At 40.7% G+C, this 22,638-nt stretch overlaps 2 protein-coding genes across 4 annotated transcripts in view; one reads left to right on the forward strand and one right to left on the reverse strand.

Annotated features, from left to right (window-relative positions):
• DRP2 (dystrophin related protein 2) overlaps positions 1–14,682 on the forward strand; it is a 280,136-nt gene extending 265,454 nt beyond the window's left edge. For both annotated transcript variants that reach the window (XM_075184671.1, XM_075184672.1), the window contains exons 17-19: positions 8,034–8,139; positions 10,389–10,475; positions 12,424–14,682. In XM_075184671.1, coding sequence (XP_075040772.1) covers positions 8,034–8,139; positions 10,389–10,475; positions 12,424–12,452 — 222 coding nt within the window. In that variant the 3' untranslated portion in view covers positions 12,453–14,682. The remainder of the gene's footprint in view (positions 1–8,033; positions 8,140–10,388; positions 10,476–12,423) is intronic.
• Positions 14,683–15,463: 781 nt separating this feature from the next.
• The window catches only part of TAF7L (TATA-box binding protein associated factor 7 like), a 56,164-nt gene continuing 48,989 nt past the window's right edge, over positions 15,464–22,638 (reverse strand). For both annotated transcript variants that reach the window (XR_012678920.1, XM_075184677.1), the window contains one exon: positions 15,464–15,844. Coding sequence is in view for 1 of the 2 variants with exons in the window: in XM_075184677.1 (XP_075040778.1) it covers positions 15,800–15,844 (45 nt within the window). In the remaining variant the exon portion in view is untranslated. The remainder of the gene's footprint in view (positions 15,845–22,638) is intronic.

Consider the following 22,638-nt stretch of genomic DNA (forward strand, 5'->3'; position numbering starts at 1 on the left):
TTCAATGTGGGTGGTCCTACCACCAAGTGCAGCAACTTTTGTGTTGATTAGTTCTGATGAACGAGGCAAGCATCAGCTTTGTGGTCTTGATGATAAGAGGATCATCAGGGTTTGATGTGAGAGAAGACTGATAGAAGGAGATGTGGGTGAGTTCGGAGTCACTAACACAATCTTCGCAGAATTTTTTGCTCTTCGGAAGTCCAGAGGATAATGTGTTAGCCTGTGTGTCTGTAAGTCTGTGGTTTGAAGAATTGAACAGATTAAGTGGGTTTGGGGGGATATTTAAGAAATCACGGTAGTGCACTATCGTGCACTTACCGTTGAAATCAGGTCCCGATGTGCCCTCCGCAAATTTATTAAAGATGCATCACAGCAGATATCATGGATATCTGCTGCTTTGCACTCCTGATAGTTTTTGCGAGCAGTCACCATTCAAAAGTATGGTGACTGCTCTGGCCGCAATCTAACAAGTCCCGAAAACAATTTTTTTTCGGGAACTTGTCTTGAAGCTGAAGCTGGCGTACAATATCAGAATTGAAAGTTTTCAGTGCTGACAGCTCTGCTCCGAGGAGCAGCGCTGGACAGCGCATCTGTGGAGGGATCACATGATCCCTCCCTGTCACTCACAGCTCTCTCTCTGCAACGATAGTTGCAGAGACAGAGAGGGGATCTTTGTGCGCATGTCCAGTTCTTGGTAGTGGATGCTGCGTCCAAACCTCAGAAACAGCCGGGAACGGATTCAATTTTGGGTCTTGTTACGGTGCTGGTAGTTACAGGTCTGATAGTCAGAGCAGGCCTGTACACGAGCTGATGCTGAGTCTCACTAGGTTCAGAATAAGGAGGCAAGACACGATGTACTTCTTCAATACTTCAATGAGTGATAAAAACATATATATACACATATATATATATATATATATATATATATATACACACAAGTTAACCCGTGCATGATACTCATGCATTCTAGTCAAATCAAGCTACTTAAGGTGTTAAAAAGGTTCTTGTCATGCATTTGGGCCATAGCCCAGGCCTCAACCACCAACCACTCCCCACTGTCACCCCCGGCAACCACAAACCACTCCCAACTGTCACTTCTCCTTCAAGAAATATATATATATTTTTTTAAAATCTTTATAAACACTTTTAACAATTAACAAATTAAATTAACAAATTAAAAGCATCTTAGTATACCAAATTTCAGCCCTTTCTGAATTTTTTTTTCCACACACACTAAGAATTTAGTAGGTCAGTGTATAACTCCGCCCAGCAGGTGGAGCTGCAGCTTGGTTTTATTTTTTCCACACACACACAGACAGACTAACACACGCCACTAGACATTATATATATATATATATATATATATATATATATATATATATATATATATATGCACAGTTGACATGCAGGTGTCAATTAGCCGCGACGGAGCGTGACAAGGATAAACACAATAATCACACAGTCTTGTTATATACACATGAAGAGACTTGCAGCAGGAGGTGAATCACAGTAGAGGCACAATTGAGAGAAAACAAAGTCTTGTAATATTCACAAGAAGATACTTGCAGCAGGGGAGTCCCAGGAGAAGTGCTCCAGCACTTGGTAGAGAAATGGAACTCTTACACAGGCAAGACACAGGGTCAGGATACACAAGAGTCCAAGGAATCAGGCTAGCAACAAGTTGCACTGACAGTGAGCAGATGTCAGTGCTGAGTTTAAATAGAACAGGTTAGAGTGACCCGCCCTGAGGGTGAGTCATGTGATCCACAGAAAAACAGAGCAGACAGGGAAAGTAACAAAACCTGGTCAGGATTGTTACAGGTCTAATCTGTAGGTCACAGGATTTTCAGCATGGAAGACGTTTTCAAGCAGGTCTTTGAAGCAAGTGATGTTTATTTGCAGTCACACTGATTGAAGGTACCAGTAATCAGGTCAGATGGAACCAGAAGAACAAATTTCAACACAAGTCAGTGCTTTTTATACAGATTTGGACACAGGCTCAAAGGATAAGCCAGCCTCCTTGATGTCTGAGCTATTTTTAGAATCAGGATGCAATTTGTTTACCCAAACATGGATTCACATGGAATGCAAGGCTAACAATATTTGCACTTATATATGATATTCTAAAACTTGCTGTGATTTCCTGCATCTTTTTTTTAGACGCAGGAAATCTAGTGGCAAGTCTTAATTAAACCTACCTGAGCTTTCAGGTGCTGGACCCTCACACATCAAAAGGTCTAATTAACATGAGATTAACATGGTTCCATTCTTAAGACAGCTGCAGAATACACATTCCCAAAGAAAGCAGGTAGTTTCCCCACATCACGATACACAAAAGACTTCCTCCACAAAGGCTTATTGTATCAGATATATATCTCATAAATCATGCATTTCCTCGAGCAAGGTTTAAACAAACTAGTTTCTTCCCTGGTCTCAGAAATAAAGATTTCCTTTACCAAAATATACACAATATCAAAAATAAGTGCCCTGCGCTATTTCCTTTAAATAAATTTATACCATAAGTTACTTATAAGTGATCCAGTAACAAAACGCATTTGGCACAAATGGAAAAAAATCACTAAAATTACTTTGCGATAATTCCCTTATTTATTCATATTAGTATTGTTTCCTAGTTCCTAATATAAAATATATCACTTTTGCATTAACTTGCTGATGTCAGGAACCATTTACTCAAGGGCTCATATGATTGCTGTTTTATTGCTTTTTCATGTTTGCATTTAGTTCTATTGCTTTAAAATATAGTAGGAATGCTCTTGTATCCAATTCTAGGCTTGTGGTAAACTGGAACATAGATGCCAGACTACAGGGGTGGGAAGTGGTGACTGATTCTCTGGCTACACAGGTTTTGGTCTCCGGACAAGTCAAAACTACCCATAAACATGGTTAAGTTCAGAGCAGTGGTAAACTCCTACTAGGCAGGCGTATTCGCATACGGTCAGACGCCACAGTTTTGGCATACAATAAATCATTAAGACACCAGGGGGCCGATATCTGGTGACTTTGAATGGTAAGTTTAAAGCGGCAATGGCTTTTTAGGAACAATAACGTACACATACTAATTGTACAGTATAATTTAGTGATGTGCAAACTACGGCCCGCGGGCCAGATCCGCCCCGCCAATATTTTAAAAAATTTCATTAAAATATGCATAAAATTATTAGGGCCGACCCTGTGTGTCAGAACCTTAATTTTTATGCCTTCCCAGCTATTTCCTCCATTACACTTCATCCTCCTTTCTAAAAGGACACTTTGTATGTCAATCACTCAAACACCCGCCCGCCCCCTAATGGCTGAAAGTCATGTGAGAAGAGATGGGCTGGGCCATATACTAAGGCGGATTTTGATTGGCTGCTGTGTTGTCAGTTAGTGGCTCACCAGAAAGACGGATCTGCAACAACCTGCTGAAATAAGTGCTGTGTCTGTACGATCGCTGCACTTATAGAGGTAACACTGCTTTATAACACCCTCCCGTCCCATTCAAAAAGTATGTATTATATATTTCGATATTTGAGTTTTTTAATAAACTATATTGGCCCGCCTAAAGTTTTTCATTTTTATTTGGCCCGCTCCTGAAAAAGTTTACCCATCACTTGTATAATACGTGTAAATTGTTTTCATCAAGGTCAATATATCTATTCGCAACAGCAAGTTTGCATGCACAGATATCAGCTGATACTGAGGTGATTAGTCCACCTAAACATTTTAATAAAGAGGGTTTGAAGGTTTGAATAAATCTCCTGGAAAAATATACTGAAAAGTTGACTAGCCTATGGGGCTCCTATGCTCGTGGTGCCCCATGGCAACTGCTGAGCGTTCCCATGCATTTAGACAGTTTTATCTGTGACAATAGTATGTCATCCTTGTGTAACACCAATAGCCTTCTGATTCTTTATGCAAAAGAGGCACTAGACAGAAAAAAACAAAAACATTGGCAGTTGGATTAAGGCTATAATTCAACAGGCTTCAGAACATCACAGCCCAGTCTACCACATCGGTGAGCACTTGCTGGGTGGCGTGACATGGTCACTTGGCCCAAACAGTTGTGTGAAGTAGCAACTTAGTCCTCTATGGTATATCTTTACTTTGCTTCTGTATCCAAATAAGCTAGCTTTGCACTAAAGGTTTTGTGCACAGCTGTGTCTGAGAATACCCTCCCCTAGGGGCAACATCCCTAATGTCGCAGTGTCCCTTAGAGTGGAAGAAAGAAAAAAAAAATAGGATTTTTTAAAATTAATTACTAATTCCATATGGGCGACATTGCATTTATATCCCTTTTACACTGTTTTTGTTAGGTTTTCATCTGTTGTCCATTCTGTTTCTTACTCACACCAGGTGTGCAGTTCAAGTGTCTCCCTCTGAGTGATGATTGGAGGACTTCACTTTATAAACTATCACCTATCTTGCACTCATTGTCAGTGATAGTGTTACATGCTAGCCTCCTGGTTTCTGAATCTGTGTTTTGTGTGCTACTTACCTTGCATCAGTAGTTCCTAACTCTGCAATCATTTGTCTCTCAATTCCTGATACCTGGTTTTCCATTGTACAGTTAGCTGGTTTCTTGCTCTGCTTTCACTTGTCTTCTGACTATAAGCTATTTATATAGCTGTTAATAGTGTCAATTAAAAATTGTTCCCTTTATGCGGTTTCGCAGTGATCGCTGAATTTTTGTTTTCCTGCATTGCTTAAAAGATTGTGAAAATCTGCACAAGCATTGCCTCAGACTGTTATTTTCCTGCATTGTCTCAAAGACGATTATATTCTTGTATTGCTTCAGAGACTGTTATATTCCTACATTGCTTTAAAGAGTTTCGCACAATAATTGCCTCAGAGCCTGTGTTTTCACCTGTCTTCATTACTGCCAAATCCAGTTTGCTTGAGTTCTGTCCATCATTACATGTGGTGTACTGCAATAAGCTTCATATTGTTTTTACTGAAATGTCACTTTAAAATTCATATGATTTTCTAACAGTTTTAAGGTTGTGTGTGTGTTCCATTTAAGAATGTTTGTTTGGTTCTTTCTGTTCTATCCAATGGGGCTTTGTTAGTAAAAATTGAATATTCATTGGTTGAGGGGTATAGAAGGGGAGGCTTCAGGTGCTTTATGCAGCCCTGTTTTTTAGCCCAAACAACTCTGCTCTTATATGCTGTTCTTGCACATAGCAAGCAGCATAAGTTCCAAGCTACTGCCACACGAATGCTGATTTATCCAGTGAATAAAATAATTTCTCAGTGCATATTATTGAGCCACATGTGTTAAATCACAGAGAGATTTAAAATTTGGACTGGGTGCATTCATCACTGGGTTTGTGAACATTGTTTTTTAAAGAAATAATGGTAGAGCAGAGCTTCAGTTGTGAGGCCATTTAGGATTGGTCCCCATTATTCTGTCTTGCAAACCTACAGTATATTGCCAGTAAGATACCAATTGTTAATCATGGTTTAAAAAAATAAAAAAATAATATATATATATATATATATATATATGTATATATATATATATACATACACACAAATGTAACTATATATTTTCTCCTTTTTAATGATCGAAGGGGATGCTGTTACAAATGTTAAGTATATTATTTTTACAACTATGTCAATATATGTTACACTTGTTCATAGTCTGTATTAATGCTTCTCTCCTTCCACCTTGGCCATAGACTACACTCCTTACAATACACCCAACATCATGTACAAGCAACCTGTCACAGCTTTCCTTTCTCTCATTTAAAAAAAATAAATGCAAAATTAATCAAAAAGGTAAGTATAACAAAACATAATTTAATAAAATGGTACAATGGTAATGAAAGCATGTTTGTCAAAAACTGCCGCTTATGTATTATTGTTATATATACTGTTCCTGTTTTATTTATACCTATGCATTATAAGAATTATTGCACTCCCTACTTCGGAATATAGTTTTAAATCTTCTGTGACTTTTACTGTCCTTATATTTCATAGTAAGGGGTGCAGTATCCAATGTAATTTATAGTTCAGACCTTGCTATTAATGTTATTTTTAACAATAAAATAGCATATTTTAAGACTTTGGGTTTCATTTAGAGTTACACTTCCATTTGTAGGTCGTAAATGCACTCATTTCTGTACTTCATGTGTGCACCAAAATGTGTCTGTATATAGATATGAGCATATTGTGGCCCCTTACACATGGAGAGGCAGAGCAGGGGCAGGCAAGTGTTAATTGAGTACAGTAAGGAGATGAGACATAAAGAAACTTGGAGGTTTAACTAAGTGCACTAATTAGAAGGCATGTCTCTTGTAGGTACTGAACAACTTTTGTAAAGATACATAAATGACACTAGCAAAACTATCTAGCAACTAATGGTCTGTTTATCGTATTGACCTAGTTGATAGTACGTAATTCATTATCGTCGCGATAGTATTACGTCAAGTTGCAGTCATCTATTCAGAATTATTTGTAATTTCCATTGGGACTACTGCAGTGAAGAAGATTCCCATTAGAGTTCTAAAGTGGTAAACAACATATATGTGCATGCTTTAACATTTATTAAAAACACCATCAAGACACTATTCTCTCATGTATATGACAATTCATTAGATTATATTATGTACGAATGGGGTACTTTGACTTTTACATTTATATCTAACACAGATAAGGTGCATCTTTTTGCTATCGTTGGGCATAAGTATACACATTTGTATGTATGATGTAGAAACACTACTGTGTTTTTGAGTTGGAACTTATCTTGATATATGTGAGACTAAACACACAAGTCCACAAATTTGAAACATAATTTTTACATGTATATTCAGGTCAGAAAATACATCAAACTCTAAATTAGGCTCTTTATGACTAAAAATTGAACAACGGGTTGCAAAGCTAATTCACAGATAGACCAGGAACCAGGAGTGCTCTGCCTTACTCTGCTACTAGAGGCTACTTGTGTAAACTGACAGTTGTTAATTAAAATTGGACTATTTTATTTTGTGATATACAAATGTAGTATACTATTGTTAAAAAATAAAATGGTAGCAAACATTTTTCAACAGGCAATTTCAGGCAGCACTATTTCAAGTATTGAGAATTTTTCCAATAAGTATCTTGTGCAATTACTTTAATAAGATAATAGCATTTTTTTTTACTGTAGTTACTTAATAACCTTGTCAGGAACCCCAACAGCCTGCAACACAAAACCCGGAGTCTGCTCAGAAGTCTGGTTTTCGCTGCACCCCCTAGTGGTGGGGACAGACTTGGCCGCAGACAGCTGAGGGTCGGGAATTGTGCGCTGACTGAGGAGAACCCAGCGATAGGAGGTAGGAGCAATAGCAGAGTGAGGTCCAGGCAAGGGTCGAGGCCGGCAGCAGACAGAATATCCAGAGCACAAACCGGGGTCAGAAGTTACAGGCAAATCAGCAGCATAGGAGTCCAGGCAAAAAGGTCTAGGGCACAGGCAATCAAACGGAGTTAGGAACAGGCAAAGGTCGGCAACAATAAATCAGATCCAATAGTAACAGGAGCAATAACAAAAGCAGGCTAGTAGCAGGAAGCTGGAACTATAACCGGCAGGCGAGGATTGCCTCTCCCTGCCTTTTAAATGCGCCCTGGCCAATAGAAAGGGACTGGGGGCAGGACCTACATTTAGCCACCTGGCTAAAGTATTGATTAGCGCGCGCGCGCCTGGCTACCCTGAATGCCGGGACACGGCGCTGCATCTAATAGCGTCCCGGCCATTGCCCTGGCAACGGCCGGGGTAAGGCAGAAGTGACGTCCTGGTTGTCATGACGACGGCCGGGACGCCGGATGACAGCGGGGAGCGAGTTGCGGCAGTATCCAGAGCCGCCGCGGCTTGTAACAAACCTATGATGTAGAGTGCTTCTAATGACATGCCTTTCCAACCAATTGACCAACATTTACAGATATGAGGTTAAATCACTACTACTGGATGGCTAGATAACAATTTATTTGTAGCAGACTTTTTATCATATAGGAGCTTACATACTGTTCTTGTGTAATTGTGATTCATATGATTTCAGCCCAGCACTGATGAAGGCAAGACTTCGCCGTCCACCTCCTTTCCAGAATCTGACAGCAAGTGCCCTGCAGATCAAAACAGCGGAACTCCAGATACTGAAGCTGCAGGTACAATGCATACTTCACAACTCAAGTATTCACATACAGTTAGGTGCCTATAGTTCGTAAAAGCCTTTTTAGGTGCCTAAATCAAACTATTATACATTCTACCTACATAAGGATATTTTATAACAGTGACAAAAGAATGGATTACTTATCATTAATTCCTTTTTCCTTTTCTTCGAGACTCCATGGCAGACATAACTATGGGTAGCTTCCTTTCCAAGGTCAAGTAAAGACAGGTAACAAAAATCACACCCCTGATGCTATATAATGTAGCTTCTTCTGTTCCCGTGTCTTTGAGTGACTTCTTCAAGCTTACTTCTGAAAAACATAAACACAACTATACAAGCATATGTGGGAAATTGGTCAGCCATGGAGTCTCTTGAAGAAAAGGAATTAACAGTAAATAATCAGTTCTTTCACCTTCAAACTCCATGGCCGCCATAAATATTTATTTCTTGACCTTACTAAGGGTATTAAACACATGTTCTGACACACATTTTATTCTGAGCTGGTTTTGAACAATCTCCACAATGTCAAAGCCAGCTTCTTTTGGGCTGGATGCAGAATTGGTATATCTGACCAAAGAGCAAGAGGCCATGGCTGTTCTCTGAGCATTTCCCAGGCTACTGGAACCCACAGCAGATGAGGCCAGAATGGAAGAATTGTTAGCACTTCTGCCTTTTACTTTCAGATCTTTCATGGCATGAAAGTGATCAGTGGAAACAGAAGGACATACCCCATATGAAATGTCTATGGAACAGTCAGAGCATCTGTCCCCTCTGCTATTGGATCTCTGGTTTGAGCAAAACTCCTAGGAAGGAAATACATTTCCACCAGTAGCTGGAACCCCTTGTTGTGGAGAGACCACTCGCCTTGCACCACTTGTCTTTGAAGCTGAACTGCCCTACCTGTGTCTGTTGTTAAAATCATCCACTCTGGCTCCAGGAGTGACATTCCTTTTGCTGTTAATTTTGGACTGAGCCATCATCTGAGTTACTGGTGGTTCTTGAAAGGGCAATTACCTAGTTCAGAGAAACCCTCCTGTAGTTTCATTTCCTAATGAGCTTCATCTAGCGATCTCGAGCACACCGGCATGTATTCAGGATCTTCATATCATTACAAATAGAACATGTAGGTTGCATGTGACAGAGCGCTGAGCACTGAAGTTATTATCGTTGCCCTACTGCTTCTCTTATACCCAGAGCAGCCCTCACATTCCAATATCCTAAACATGTAGGATGTTTGTATAATAACCTCTATGCTTTTTTTTTTCGACCTTGACCTTTTTAACCCGTGGGGCACACAAATTTTCTTTATTGGCAAATGCTTCTTTCAACCACGCTATAAGATCTGTACATTATTTTGGTGGCTGCTTTTTCCTCTTTGATTTTCATGATGCATAAAACCTTCCTCCCACTGCTTTTCTGAAAGGCTTCTCACATTCTCCACATACTATTTGTATCTTGCTTTCTTTCCTTTCTCCTCAAAAGAGCTAAATTACTAACTACAGAAAAGATATGATACACAGCATCCATATACTTAGGGGCTTATCTACTGCGGGTGCTCTTCGGCTGTTTGGGATCTGGCTTACAAAACGTTTTCCTTCTTCAGGGAAAGCTCCAAGTAGCTCCATGCATATACACGGCCTAGTCCTCCCACCTTTGAGATCTATGACCCCTGAGACGATTCTCTGGCATGCACCAATCCCTGGCAAACAAGAACCGGTGCCAAAACCAAAATTATGAGCCCTGTTCCTAAGGTAGAGTTCTGATGCGCCCCTGGTATCCCATCTGCAGCATTCCCTGGTTTGTTGCCAGCATCACCAAGGAAGGTAAGTCCCTGCCTACAAAAATAACAATATTTGTACTATCGGTGCTGGAGACAGGAAAAGTGGAGGAGCTACCTCATATACCCCCATCTAGGCTGTTTTTTTAGTTGCATCTGCCAAGGAGTCCAAAGGAAGAAAATTCTGAATCTACTCGGTGAAATCTTTATTTTTTATCTGCATTGCTGAAACATTTGCTCTCTCACAGAAGACTGCATTGACGCAGAGCCTAAGAATTGTGTTGATGTCTCATCTACTATTTAAGGCAAAGCACCTTTAAAAAACATTTAATAAAATTGAACCACATTTTCACAATGTTTGGGTTGTTACTATTTTGTTGTTTCCTATGTCCGTTTTATTTATATCTACGGCAACTCTTACATGACTGTGTGGCTACACAATAATCTCTCCCTACGATTCTCTTCAGATGATGTGGACAGTCGGACTAGAGAAGTTGGCTTGTGCTTAGAAGACATTATGGAGAAACTAAGAAATGCTTTTCCAAATACAAGAGGTAAATGATTCATATAATGTTGTAACATACAAATGAACATAGATTGTGCAGAGAATGTATAGAAATATTTTATGTGGTGTATACTTTAAAAATGTAAAGGTATTATTTCACTAACCTTAATTTTTTTTGTTAAAGATGACCTTTTATCACCCAATAAAAATATGTATTGCTAAAGATCTTCAGAAATAGTGTATACATTTTTATTTGCCATTCTCTTCATCAGTAGCAGGTTCTTTTTATCCTTTGGTCTCTGGCATGGTTAACCAAAACTTGCCTAGCCTTGTATTTTAAACCTCATGTCATATAATATGCATATGATGTATGATCTGTTGCAGATGGGAATGTACTTGCCACCATTCAGAATCCTATTGTCATTTTTAGACCAACCTCCTTATTAAGTACATTTCCACGTCTCTAAAATACTGGTCAAAATCAAAATAAAACGTAAAAAGGATTATATTTGTATTTAATTCTTAATCCCATGGTATATATAAAGAAAGCAAATTTACAAGTGAAAAGGCTCTGTAGCCAACTGCTAAACTTAGAGTACCCCTTGAAGGGGCCTTAGCCACCCTTTGAAGTTTATTTAAATTATCCCACAACACAAAACATTAAGAATAGTCCAAAGGGAAAATTCCTACCTGACTCCATACCACAAGAACCAATTATACATTGGTTGTTCTGTATCAGTCTATTGCAAGTTAGACAATTAAATCAATAGTGTAGTACATTTATTTTATCATTTTATTTTTTATCATCCATTTCAAGTCACTGTTCTACATTACAAATCATAGAACACATAAAAGTTTTCATGGTAATGTAACTTTAAACATCTGAGTACCATATTAATTTTTATTTCACTATATAGTTTGTCTAATAATAAAAAGGTAACTTTTGGCATTTCTGCTTTTTTAAATTATTACTGGCTGACCATCACATACAGTAAATTCCAGAATTAGACACACTTCATGCTAATTAGCTAAAAAAAAATCAATATAACAAATAAACCACACATGCAATGAGTGGTATTTCGGGTGTAAAAATCTTGTCTTTAGTGATACAATTTTTGTTTAAAAAATAATAATAGGTTCCAAAAATATTGGCACCCCCATAATTATTTGGTGAGGCCTCTCCTGGCACAAATACAAGTACTGAGTTGCTTTCTGTAATGCTTAACAATGTTGGAGAACACTTGTTGAGGGATATTGGACCACACCTCCATGCAGACCATTTATAGTTCCTTGATCATCACTTACGGACTGTTCATACACACGGCGGGTTTCCAATTGGGTTCAAATCTGGAGACAGAGGGCGATTGCAAACCTTTGGTTTTGTGTTCCAACAACCATTTCTTTGTGGATTTTGAGGTGTAATTTGGGTCATTATCTTTCGGAAAGGTCCACCAACAGCAATGTTTCATCATTCTGGCAGTGGCAGAGGCAGACAGATTTTGGCCTAAAATCTCCTTGTATAGATTGTAATTGATTATGCATTTAATTTTTCACAAGAGGCCCTGCATCACTAGGAGCAAAACAGGCCCAAATCATCAATGATCTACCGCCATAACTGACAGTGGGCATTTCTTTGTATTATTCAGTTTTTTGTTTTTTTTTATCTCCAAATGTGACAGATGGTGTACATGGCCAAAAAATAAAATGTTTGTCTCATCTGACGACATCATACAATTTCATTTGTAGTCCCAATGTCATTTTGCAAAGTGCAAGCACTGTATTTTGTGTCTTACTGTTATCAAATGCTTTTTTGGTGGAACTCTTCCAAAAAGGAGTGTGAAATTTTAAAATCCCAAGATCCCAATAATTCTGATGTTGACAGTCAGTCAGTAACAGTTGCAATGACTAAATTTATCTGTAACTGCTGTAAGGATCCTTATGTTTGCAAATATTGCCAAACTGAGAGAAATGACCATAATATATATATTATATTCTAGATGGTGACATTGCACGAGTGAAGTCTTAGACACTTCCTTTAGGACACTGGACATCCCTTCTACAGAGTGTGCGTAAAAACAAGATTATGGAAGAGCAATTTCATTGGATTGTAAATCGATTCTACAAAGGGGGATGCTCAAAGGTGCATTGGATTATTACGAACTGACAGTTTCATACGTATTTCATATGCATTTCCCTTTTGCACAAAAAAAAAAGAAAAAAAAAATACTATCAAGATTTGGCTTTAATACTGGGCAGAGGATCCCGGCCAGATACAAGTTTATTAAGAAGCATGATAAACATGTCTTACCTTTTAAACCAACTTATGAGCTGAGTATTCTGAATAACACCAACACCTTGCAATGTAAAGCAAAGTATTGTAACTTCAACAAGGTCTATTAAAATCTCTAGTAACAAAATAATTCTATGTATAACACAAGTTTTCATTTTTGGACTTTTGTAAAGAAAAAAAATTGGCATGTACAATGTTTGGTTCTCGCTTATAACAATTTAACAAGTTTCCAAAATGATTTTTATTCTGTCCTTGTCTTTTCTCAATGTTTTAAAATGTAATTTTAATAATAGTCAATGAGAGGATTAGTATGTTTTACTCTGTTTGCTGTGTTTTATTCTCTGGTAGGATACATTATACCAAGGAGTTTGGATCTTCAGATCTAAAAAAAATCACTACAACAACTTAGGGCTAGATTTACTAAGCTGCAGGTTTGAAAAAGTGGGGATGTTGCCTATAGCAACCAATCAGATTCTAGCTGTCATTTTGTAGAAAGCACTAAATGAATTAAAGCTAGAATCTGATTGGTTGCTATAGGCAACATCCCCACTTTTTCAAACCCGCAGCTTAGTAAATCTAGCCCTTAGAGTTACCTGTTTGTAAGATTGAGACATATATACTACAGGAAGAGGATATATGGTTCAGTAGACACCATTCTAATATATTATGGGGAGAAAGGAGAAATGAGGACTTCTGTTCTTCATCCAATTCAATGATCCATGACCAACAAAGTGAAGATCTGTATCAAACTTTTATAACAAAACCTTTTTCTTGTAAAGTATTATGAGGGTAAAAAACCCCAAACAAATCCCATCTAGCCCAACACAATTAAAAGATGGAAATCGTACTTGCTACTATGAAATACTGTGTAAATGAGATCACCTAAATGAAACTATATAGATACAAAATGTATATCAAACTAATCAAGAGTGCTATAGATATATACAATATATCTACAGAAAATATAAAGACATTTATTGTATTGCTGTAAAAATTTTTGTACAGTCATTTTAATTTAACTTTAATTTATTAATGCTACATTAAAATGACTGCATCTAGAAGAGAATGTCGTGAAAGTTTGCAGGGAACAATGTCATGTATCTTATTATAGCTGTATGGAATAAGGAAAGGAGCAGAAAGAAAGAATTTGAAAGTGTTTAGAATGGTTGTAGTTCCTTCACAATTTAGAAAGATAAATGTATGTAGTAGTATAACATGGGGAAGCAGATGATGCTTAAGAAGCTAGAGGAGTTTACCACAGTCCTTTGACTTGTAACCACCAAATAACAGAAAATGTCTTCAATATAACATATACCCAAGTCTAACCAGGTTGGGTACCTTATCCCAATGCTGAAAACGCCGACATTGGATACCCCGATATGAGGAGACCTAAGGTGTCATTCCCAACAGCGTGGATATAGTGACCGCTTGAAAACGAGACGTCAAACAATTCCGACAATTGAAGATCCTGGCAGCCTACAATGACGTCACTTTCAAGGGCCCCACTATAATTCGTGCTGTTAAGCTGCTAATTTAAGGAGGCGTCGGCTGTACAGTGTTCTAGGCTTTGTAAAGAACATTGTACAAACGGAACCTCCTTAAATTAGCAGCTTAACAGCATGCATCATAGTGGGGCCCTTGAAAGTGACATCATTGTAGGCTGCCGGGATCTTCATTCATCGGAACTGTTTAACGCTTTCAAGCTGTCACTATCACCACGCTGTCGGGAACGACATCTTCAGTCTCATCATGTCGGGTATTCAATGTCGGCGTTTTCAGCATCGTGATAATGACTACCACCGGTCTAACCAATAACAGATTAAACCAAACATAAAATAATTTCTAAAGCATTTAAATTTTTTGAAACACAAGCAACTCCCACTACAAACTGTCACTGTTGAGATAATTACTGTATAACTGAGATTGTTAATGTTCCATATGAAATACTAAATACAATTTAAAAATGGTTTTTTGTGTTTGTTTTGTGGCCACCTGCATATATTCCAGCTCCTATTTCCAGGAGTGCTTATTATGTATCTTCTGAGCTTGTTGTACACTTACAAGTGTCATTTTTTAACAATGGTATTACTGAGAATTTCATAAAACACTGAAGTTTTAAAAGGATGATAAATGGCTAGTCAGAAATGACAAATCATAAAGAATCCATATAAAATGTAAATGGTATTTAGCATTGTCACTGAGGCAATTGGGAGGTCTATTTATCAAGACCCATTGTTAATGAAAACTTTGTCGCTTAAAAATCTTTTCTCCAATTTATCATTGAAGGGTTGTTGGGGCAGCTGAGCAGCCTGTGATGTAGGCTGGCTGCAGTAAGAGGACTCTTATTTATTCTATGTTGATTGCACAGCTTCCTCATCCACAGGTGTCATGAATGGAGACAGAAACTGTCAATACAGCTCTTAGCACCTGGTTCTCTACATGACAAACAGCAGCTAGATGCCAATATGTTTTTTTAATGTATATACAATTATAAAAACTTATCAATGTTCTGAACATGGATTTCCGCATGGTAATTAATTTATAGTGTTAGTTGTCATTTTTTGTAATATTTTCTTTAAATTTGTACTCAATTTTCAGTTGAGGAAGAAAAATGATTGTCCTTTGAGACCATGAAATGTTCATAGCTTGTCTGGATCATTTGCCTTTTGCTCTGCATTACTGGACATTGAGAATGAAACGATTCTCTACAGTATTTGTCACTTATGGATTCTGCAAAAGCTAGCATATTTCCCCAGTTTCAGACTTTTATTCACATCTCATCATAAAAATTGCAAACTGTTGTTTAAAGCAAAACATTTCCTCCACATTAAGTCATCAATCCAGAACATTCTAAAGCATAAAGGGTAGACCTGGGTGTTCATTGTGTTCACAGGCAGTCGTCAGAGAAGTGCAAGTCTCAACCTAGACAGAAAAAAGTCCTTATACTGAAAAGTTCAATTACTAACATCCAGCCTACAGCAATATAAACATTTAAGGTCCGTCGTGCCAAATTGTTCAGTGTCTCACCACAGCACTGAAATTAACAAACAGTAAGTGGATGTGTAGTACTGATACTTTAAGCCTCACTTCTCTATAAGGGCCTCAAGTTGCTCCTGCAAAGAGGTCACCTAAGGAGAATAGATAAAAATGATTAGGTTTCAGTTTATTTTATCTTCCTTTTCCAATAAATCAGTTTTATTTGCAAACTCACATAACTATTTTTGGGGTAGGTGTCTAACCGTTTGTATACCTATCAGGATTAAAAAATAAGATTTTTTCTCACCGTAAAATCTGTTTCTCTGACTCCATTGGGGGACACTGCGAGACATTGGGGTATAGTAGTGGGTCCAGGAGTCTTGTCACTTTATCTACTAGTAGATCTTTGCTCTCCTCCCCTACTATGTCCCTCCTCCTCTCCTGTGGATTCCTCAGTTTTGACTAACCAAGCGTGAGACGAAAGGAGGTGACACCACCTGGAAGGTCTTAAGCTATAGAAACATATGATAATACTTTTCACACACAGAACTATATACAGAGCAAGGGAAGGTGCGCAATGTCCCCCAATGGAGTCAGAGAAATGGATTTTACGGTGTGTAAAAATCTTATTTTCTCTTTCCTGCCATTGGGGGACACTATGAGACATTGGGGATATACCAAAGCTTCCTCAAGGGAGGGATTGCTCTGGACCAGCTGCGCATAAAATCCTGCGGCCAAAGCTTGCATCAGCCGACGCGAAGCCTTGTAATCTGTAAAACCTGGTGAAGGTGTGGACGGAGGACCATGTCGCCGATCTACACAACTGTTCCGCCGATGCCCCGTGTCTAGCTGCCCAAGAGGCGCCTACTGCTCTGGTAGAATGCGCCCTTAAATTTTGCGGGGCGGGCTGCGAGGCTGTAATGTAAGCCTTTCGAATTGTGGATGTAATCCAGTAGGCAATTGACTGCCTTGAAGCTGGCCACCCCCTCTTTTGGGCCTCATAGAGAACAAATAGATCTCTGGTCTTTCTAAAAGGGGCTGTGCGGTCTATATAATACTGTAGTGTTCGGACTAGGTCCAGTAATTGTAAAGTCTCCCCCTGGGAGTCTTTGTTGGATCGGAACGCCGGAACAACAATCTCCTGGTTTAGGTGGAATCTGGATACTACCTTAGGGCTGAAAGAGGGCTTTGTGCGAAGTACCGCCCTGTCAGTATGGAAAATGAGGAAAGGGGGGTCACAGCGAAGCGCCCCTAGTTCCGAAACTCTACGAGACGACGCTAGAGCCAAGAGGAATGATGTTTTCCAAGTAAGGTGCCATAAGGTTACCGAATGTAAACGTTCAAACGGGGGTTTGGTGAGGGCCCCAAGGACTAGGTTTAGGTCCCAGCACTCTACTGGATGGCAAAATGGGGGTTGTATATGTAAGACCCCCTGCAGAAACGTTTTAATGTCTGTGTAATCTGCTATCTTTCTCTGGAAGTATACGGAAAGAGCCGATACCTGTACCTTGAGCGACCCTAGGCGGAGGCCTTTTATTAGGCCGTCTTGTAAGAAGTCTAGTAAGCGGGGTATGTTAAATCTGGAAGTATGGAGTCCCTTAGACTCACACCACATAATATATGTCTTCCAAACTCTGTAGTATATGGAAGACGATGAAGGCTTTCTGGCCTTGATCATGGTAGCTATTACCTGCTGTGAAAACCCCCTAGCTTTGAGTATTAGGGTTTCAGTTGCCACGCCGTCAAAGCTAGCCGATCTAAACGTTGGTAGAGGAAAGGACCCTGAAGTAAAAGATCTGTTTGCATGGGGAGGCGGAACGGAGGGGCTGCTGCCAGTCCCAGAAGGTCTGTGAACCACGCTCTGCATGGCCAAAACGGGGCTATTAGAATAGCGGGCACCAGCTCTTTTAAACTTTTTTAGCACCCGAGCCAGCATGGGGATGGGGAAAAATATGTACACCATGTGAAATTTCCATGGGGCAGTCATGGCATCTGTAAGCTCTGCTCCTGGGTCTCGTGCCTTTGAGCCGTAAAGCGTGACCTGATGGTTTAGTTTGGATGCCATCAGGTTGACCTCCGGTGTGCCCCAGCGATCCACCAGCAGTGAGAATACCTGCCTGTTTAGGGCCCATTCCCCTCGGTGGAGTCTTTGCCTGCTGAGGAATTCGGCTTCCCAGTTTTGCACTCCTGGTATGAAAATGGCTGAAATCTTGGGACAATGAAGTTCTGTCCAAGTCATTATGCGTTCCGCCTCTCGCATGGCTGCTGGACTGCGAGTGCCGCCTTGGTGGTTTATGTAGGCTACCGTGGTGGCATTGTCCGATTGTATCTGTAGGGGCCTTCCTATCAGGAATTTTTGGGCTCTTGTCAGTGTATTGTATACTGCTCTGAGCTCTAGTATGTTTATCGGCAGCCTGGCCTCCTGAGGGGACCAGAGACCCTGCAGTCTTAGGTGTCTTGTTACGCGCCCCCCCACCCTGACAGACTTGCGTCCGTTGTGACGAGAGTCCAAGACCAGGTCTGTAAGGATTGGCCCTTTATCAAGTTGGTCTTGGATGTCCACCAGGCAAGGGATAGTCTTGTGCGTGTGGACAGGTGAATGATCTGCCTGTCTAAATGGCTCTGAGATACCGACCACTTGTGCAAGATCTCTGTCTGAAGTGGACGGGAATTAAACTGTGCGAATGGGACTGCTTCGAATACCGAAACCATTGTTCCCAGGAGCTTCATGCAACTGAGGATAGAGACCCTCTTCTTTGCTAGGAGGGTCTTTGTTTTCCTGCGCAGTGCTAAAGCTTTGTCCTCTGGGAGATATATTCTCTGGGTCTGAGTATCGAATATTAGGCCCAGGAAACGCATTTGTTGCGCTGGAGTTAGCGACGACTTCGGTATGGTCAACACCCAGCCGTGACTCCGAAGGAATTTCATTGTGGTATTTTATCTGCTGCGAAAGGAGCGCTGCTGACGGGGCCTTCAAGAGAAGGTCGTCGAAATAGGGGATTATTGTTATTCCCCTCTGACGCAAGAGACCCGCCATGGTCGCCATGATCTTGGTAAATACCCTGGGTGCCGTTGCTAGTCCGAAGGGGAGGGCCCTGAACTGAAAATGTGCCCTTCCTACAGCAAAGCGTAGTAGATACTGGTGACCCTTCCATATTGAGACATACAGGTAGGCATCCTTGATCTCTATGGATGCTAGGTATTCCCCTTGTTCTATACTTGCTATTACTGAACGCAGGGATTCCATGAGAAACTTCTGAATCCTTAGTTGTTTGTTTAGCAACTGAAGATTTAGAATGGGCCTGAAGGTGGCATCTGGCTTTGGTACGAGGAAAAGGTTTGAGTAAAACCCTCGACCCCTCTCCAGGGGAGGTACCTGTACTATCACCTGTGCTGCCAGTAGTCTTTGAATGGCCTATTGAAGCGCTTTGCGCTTGATTGGGCAAAGGGGAAGGGGGTTGACGAAGAATCTTTGTCTGGGTGGCTGGTCTAGGTCTATGACGTAGCCTCGGGACACTATTCCTCGAATCCAGCGATCTGTTGTGGAGGCCCACGATTGATCTCTGAAACAGAGGAGTCGTGCCCCTACCTCTATGTCCCCAAAAGGAACCTTGTCAAGTGGAGTTCTTTTCCGCTGGGCGCGAGGATCCTCTCCTAGACGCTCCCCTGTCCCCTCTGCCTATGTTAAATGCTCCTCTAGGAGGTGTGAATTGGCCTCTTGGAGGGGCCCCACCGCCTCGGTCAAAACTCTGAAAGGAGCGAAATCTACCCTGCCGGGGTCTATTGTTTACATTCGGGAGAGCAGTGCTCTTTCCCCCCGTGGTTTCGTGAATCACCCTCTCGAGCTCTGAACCGAAGAGTGTTACGCCATCTGTTAAACCTAGCATTAACAGATACTGTGTCTCTGGTTGCATTCGCTACGTACTCAGACGTTTCTAGTACGTGCTCTGCTAACGTTAAGAGTTCCGTACGAGGAGTGTTATCCCTTAGGGATATAATAAATTCCTCAGTCCATAGTTGAATGGCCTTGATAGCCCAAGCTCCGGCCATATTTGGTCTAAACAAACTGCCAATTGCAGTTTATGCTGAGCGGAGCGCTAAGTCGCACTTTTTATCAGTATGATCCCTAAGGGCTATCCGTTCTTGGATGAGAATGGCCGAGGATGACGCTAGGCGCGCTACCCTAAGTAAACATTCCCATTTTACCGCGTCCTCTGGTGGCAAGGGGTAAAAGGACTTGAATCTGGCCGGCATCATAAATTGTTTATTGGGTTTTTGCCAGGCTTCAGCTATAATTTCTAACATTTCTGGTGAATGTGGGAAAGCTGCTAACTGTGCCTTGGTTTTCTTAAAAAGGGAAACCCCTGTGGGTGCCGAGGGTTCAGGTTCAGCAAACCCCAAGGTCCAAGGTATGCCTGATACCTAAAATGAGACTATCCACACTATTTGCCGAGGCCGTATCATAGTCATGATGGTCCTCCCCCTCTGGGTCTAACTCCAACTCCACTTCTTCTGCTGAGGAGAGGTCTGACTCCTGATCCTGGTCTTGAACCGTGTTAGAGATAATTCTCTTTCCCCTATGAGTGATAGATAATAATCTATTTTCCCTGTGGGCTGGGCCTGCTTGGGGGGGCTGTGTTCTCACCAGCCTGACTGTTTCTGAGTGTGAGTGGAGCTTTCACGTACCTCTGCTACCCGCAGCATGGCGTTAGCTAGTCTTTCCACGGTTGTTGAGAAGGATCGTAGCCAAAGTGGTTCTTCCACTGCTGTAGACACCTCCTGGGTTGAATTGTTTCGCGCCCGGGCGTCAGCGATACAGGCTGCGCAGAGAGCGTTTCTGTCTGCCTGTCCAACAGAAAATTTTGTATTACACTTGGCACAGGTATAATACAACGCTGAAGCTACAGAGTCTCCCTTGCTTTTTGCTGTCCCCTTCTTAGCCATTGTTGTTCTTTAAGTAATTTAAGATAACACTATCTGCCTTAAAGAAATCTAGACAACTGATGGCTGTTTTGCTAGGAATCTACCGAGTCTCTATACCAAGTAGTACTATAATAGCAAAGCACCCTTCCTCTAAGCCTATATCTTACAGTGCTGTTTGTGAAAGGATAATAATGGAATGAAATCACAATCTTATAACAACAAAACCCTCCATCTGAACGTTTATTAGGCACAAGCCTGTAAGGATACCAATCCGTCTAGTACTGTAGCAGAGGAGAGGCAGAATAGGAGAGTCGGGCAGCGCTGTTCACAGTGGTCTCCTTGTGATTCCACGTGCAGACTGAATCCTGTTTGTGGCAGGAAATGACTGGGAGGAAGGAAGTTCCCAACTCCTCCTCTTCCTCCATCCCTGCTGCTGCCCACTTCCTGTTCTCCAGCGATAGTGCCTCCTGCAATATGGCTACTGTGTCCGCTCGGCGCACACTATCTAAATTAGCCCAGGTGCGTGCGCCATATACTGCATCTTCTCTCACCTCCTAACGAGTGTGAACAATGCTTTCAGTCCCCCTGTTCTGCTCGTTGTCGAGGGAATTGATCGGGGATTTGTCGGCATGAATAGCGGTCAGGTAGGAGAGGCTGATGCAGCTTCACTCCCTTGTCCGCTAACGGGGCTGGGGCTGCGGGGTCGTGTGTACCTCTATTACTGGCCTGCAGACCCAATGTCCACAATGTGTTCCCCCGGAATGAACTTGTGGTCCCCAAAATTGCCCCTGTAAGCTCGTTTCTAGGGGGATGCCGACAGAGGTGCCAGTAAGTGAGCTTCAGCTGCTTTTTACCTTATACGGGGCCCGGAGTGAGCAAAGCCCAGTCTTGTTCACTCACCTGGGTCTTGAGATTGAGCCCCGCGATGCACCTATAGGGAATAAAAATAAAAACGTGTAAAACCTAAAGCTAACTCGGTATAGGCTGGAGCCCATACCCTTGTGACCTTTGCTCCTAGTCACTTTAAAGAAACTGAGGAATCCACAGGAGAGGAGAGGCATAGTAGGGGAGGAGAGCAAAGATCTACTAGTAGATAAAGTGACAAAGACTCCTGGACCCACTACTATACCCCAATGTCTCGCAGTGTCCCCCAATGGCAGGAAAGAGAAAGAAGCATTTTTCTCTGTAAAGCATACTAGCTATCATCAAAGAGTACGTAAAATGCTTGATAGCAGTGAACAATCTTTTCCACTACACTATATAAACTAGACTAGAAGAGAAGACAAAATATCATAGGACTGATTAACTGTCTACAGGCTAACAGATATAATTTAAAAAAAATACATTTTGTGATGTTCACAAATACATGTATAAAATTAAACTAAAAGTTGTAGAGAAAAATTTAAAACATGTGTAAGCTTTAGTATGGGCCCTTACAATAAGATCCTACAGATTTATTAATAAACTAATAAAACTATGCCATTTGTTTAACTCTTCTCCAACCACAGCAAACTTACATCAGTGGCTGACTGTCAATGACAACCTTGGGTTACAGTGCGCAATAAGATTATTAGTGGGAATCAGCATGGATTTGTGAGGGATAGTTCATGTCAAACTAATCTAAATAGTTTGTACGCGAAAGTTAATGGAAACTTAGACCAGGGCAGCTCAGTAGATTGCTAAGGCCACACAAGAGGTTGGTTAACAAAATAAGGGAACTGGGTCTAGAAAACAACATTTGTACTTGGATCGAAAACCGGTTAGAGAATAGGGAACAGACAGTTGTGATAAATGGAACATTTTCTAATTGGTCAAAAGTTTTAAGTGGAGTACCTCCGTGCTTGGGCCACTCCTTTTTAATATATTAATGACATTGGTGATGGTTTAGAGAGTAAAGTTTCTATTTTTGCAGATGTCACTAAACGCTGTAAGGTAATAAAAATCAGAGCAAGATTTAGCTTCTCTACAGTGGGACTTAAATAAACTGGAGGATTGGGCGGCCAAATGGAATATGAGGTTTAAC

The sequence above is a fragment of the Mixophyes fleayi genome, chromosome 9, assembly GCF_038048845.1.
Source record: "Mixophyes fleayi isolate aMixFle1 chromosome 9, aMixFle1.hap1, whole genome shotgun sequence".
Classification (NCBI taxonomy): Eukaryota; Metazoa; Chordata; class Amphibia; order Anura; family Limnodynastidae; genus Mixophyes; species Mixophyes fleayi.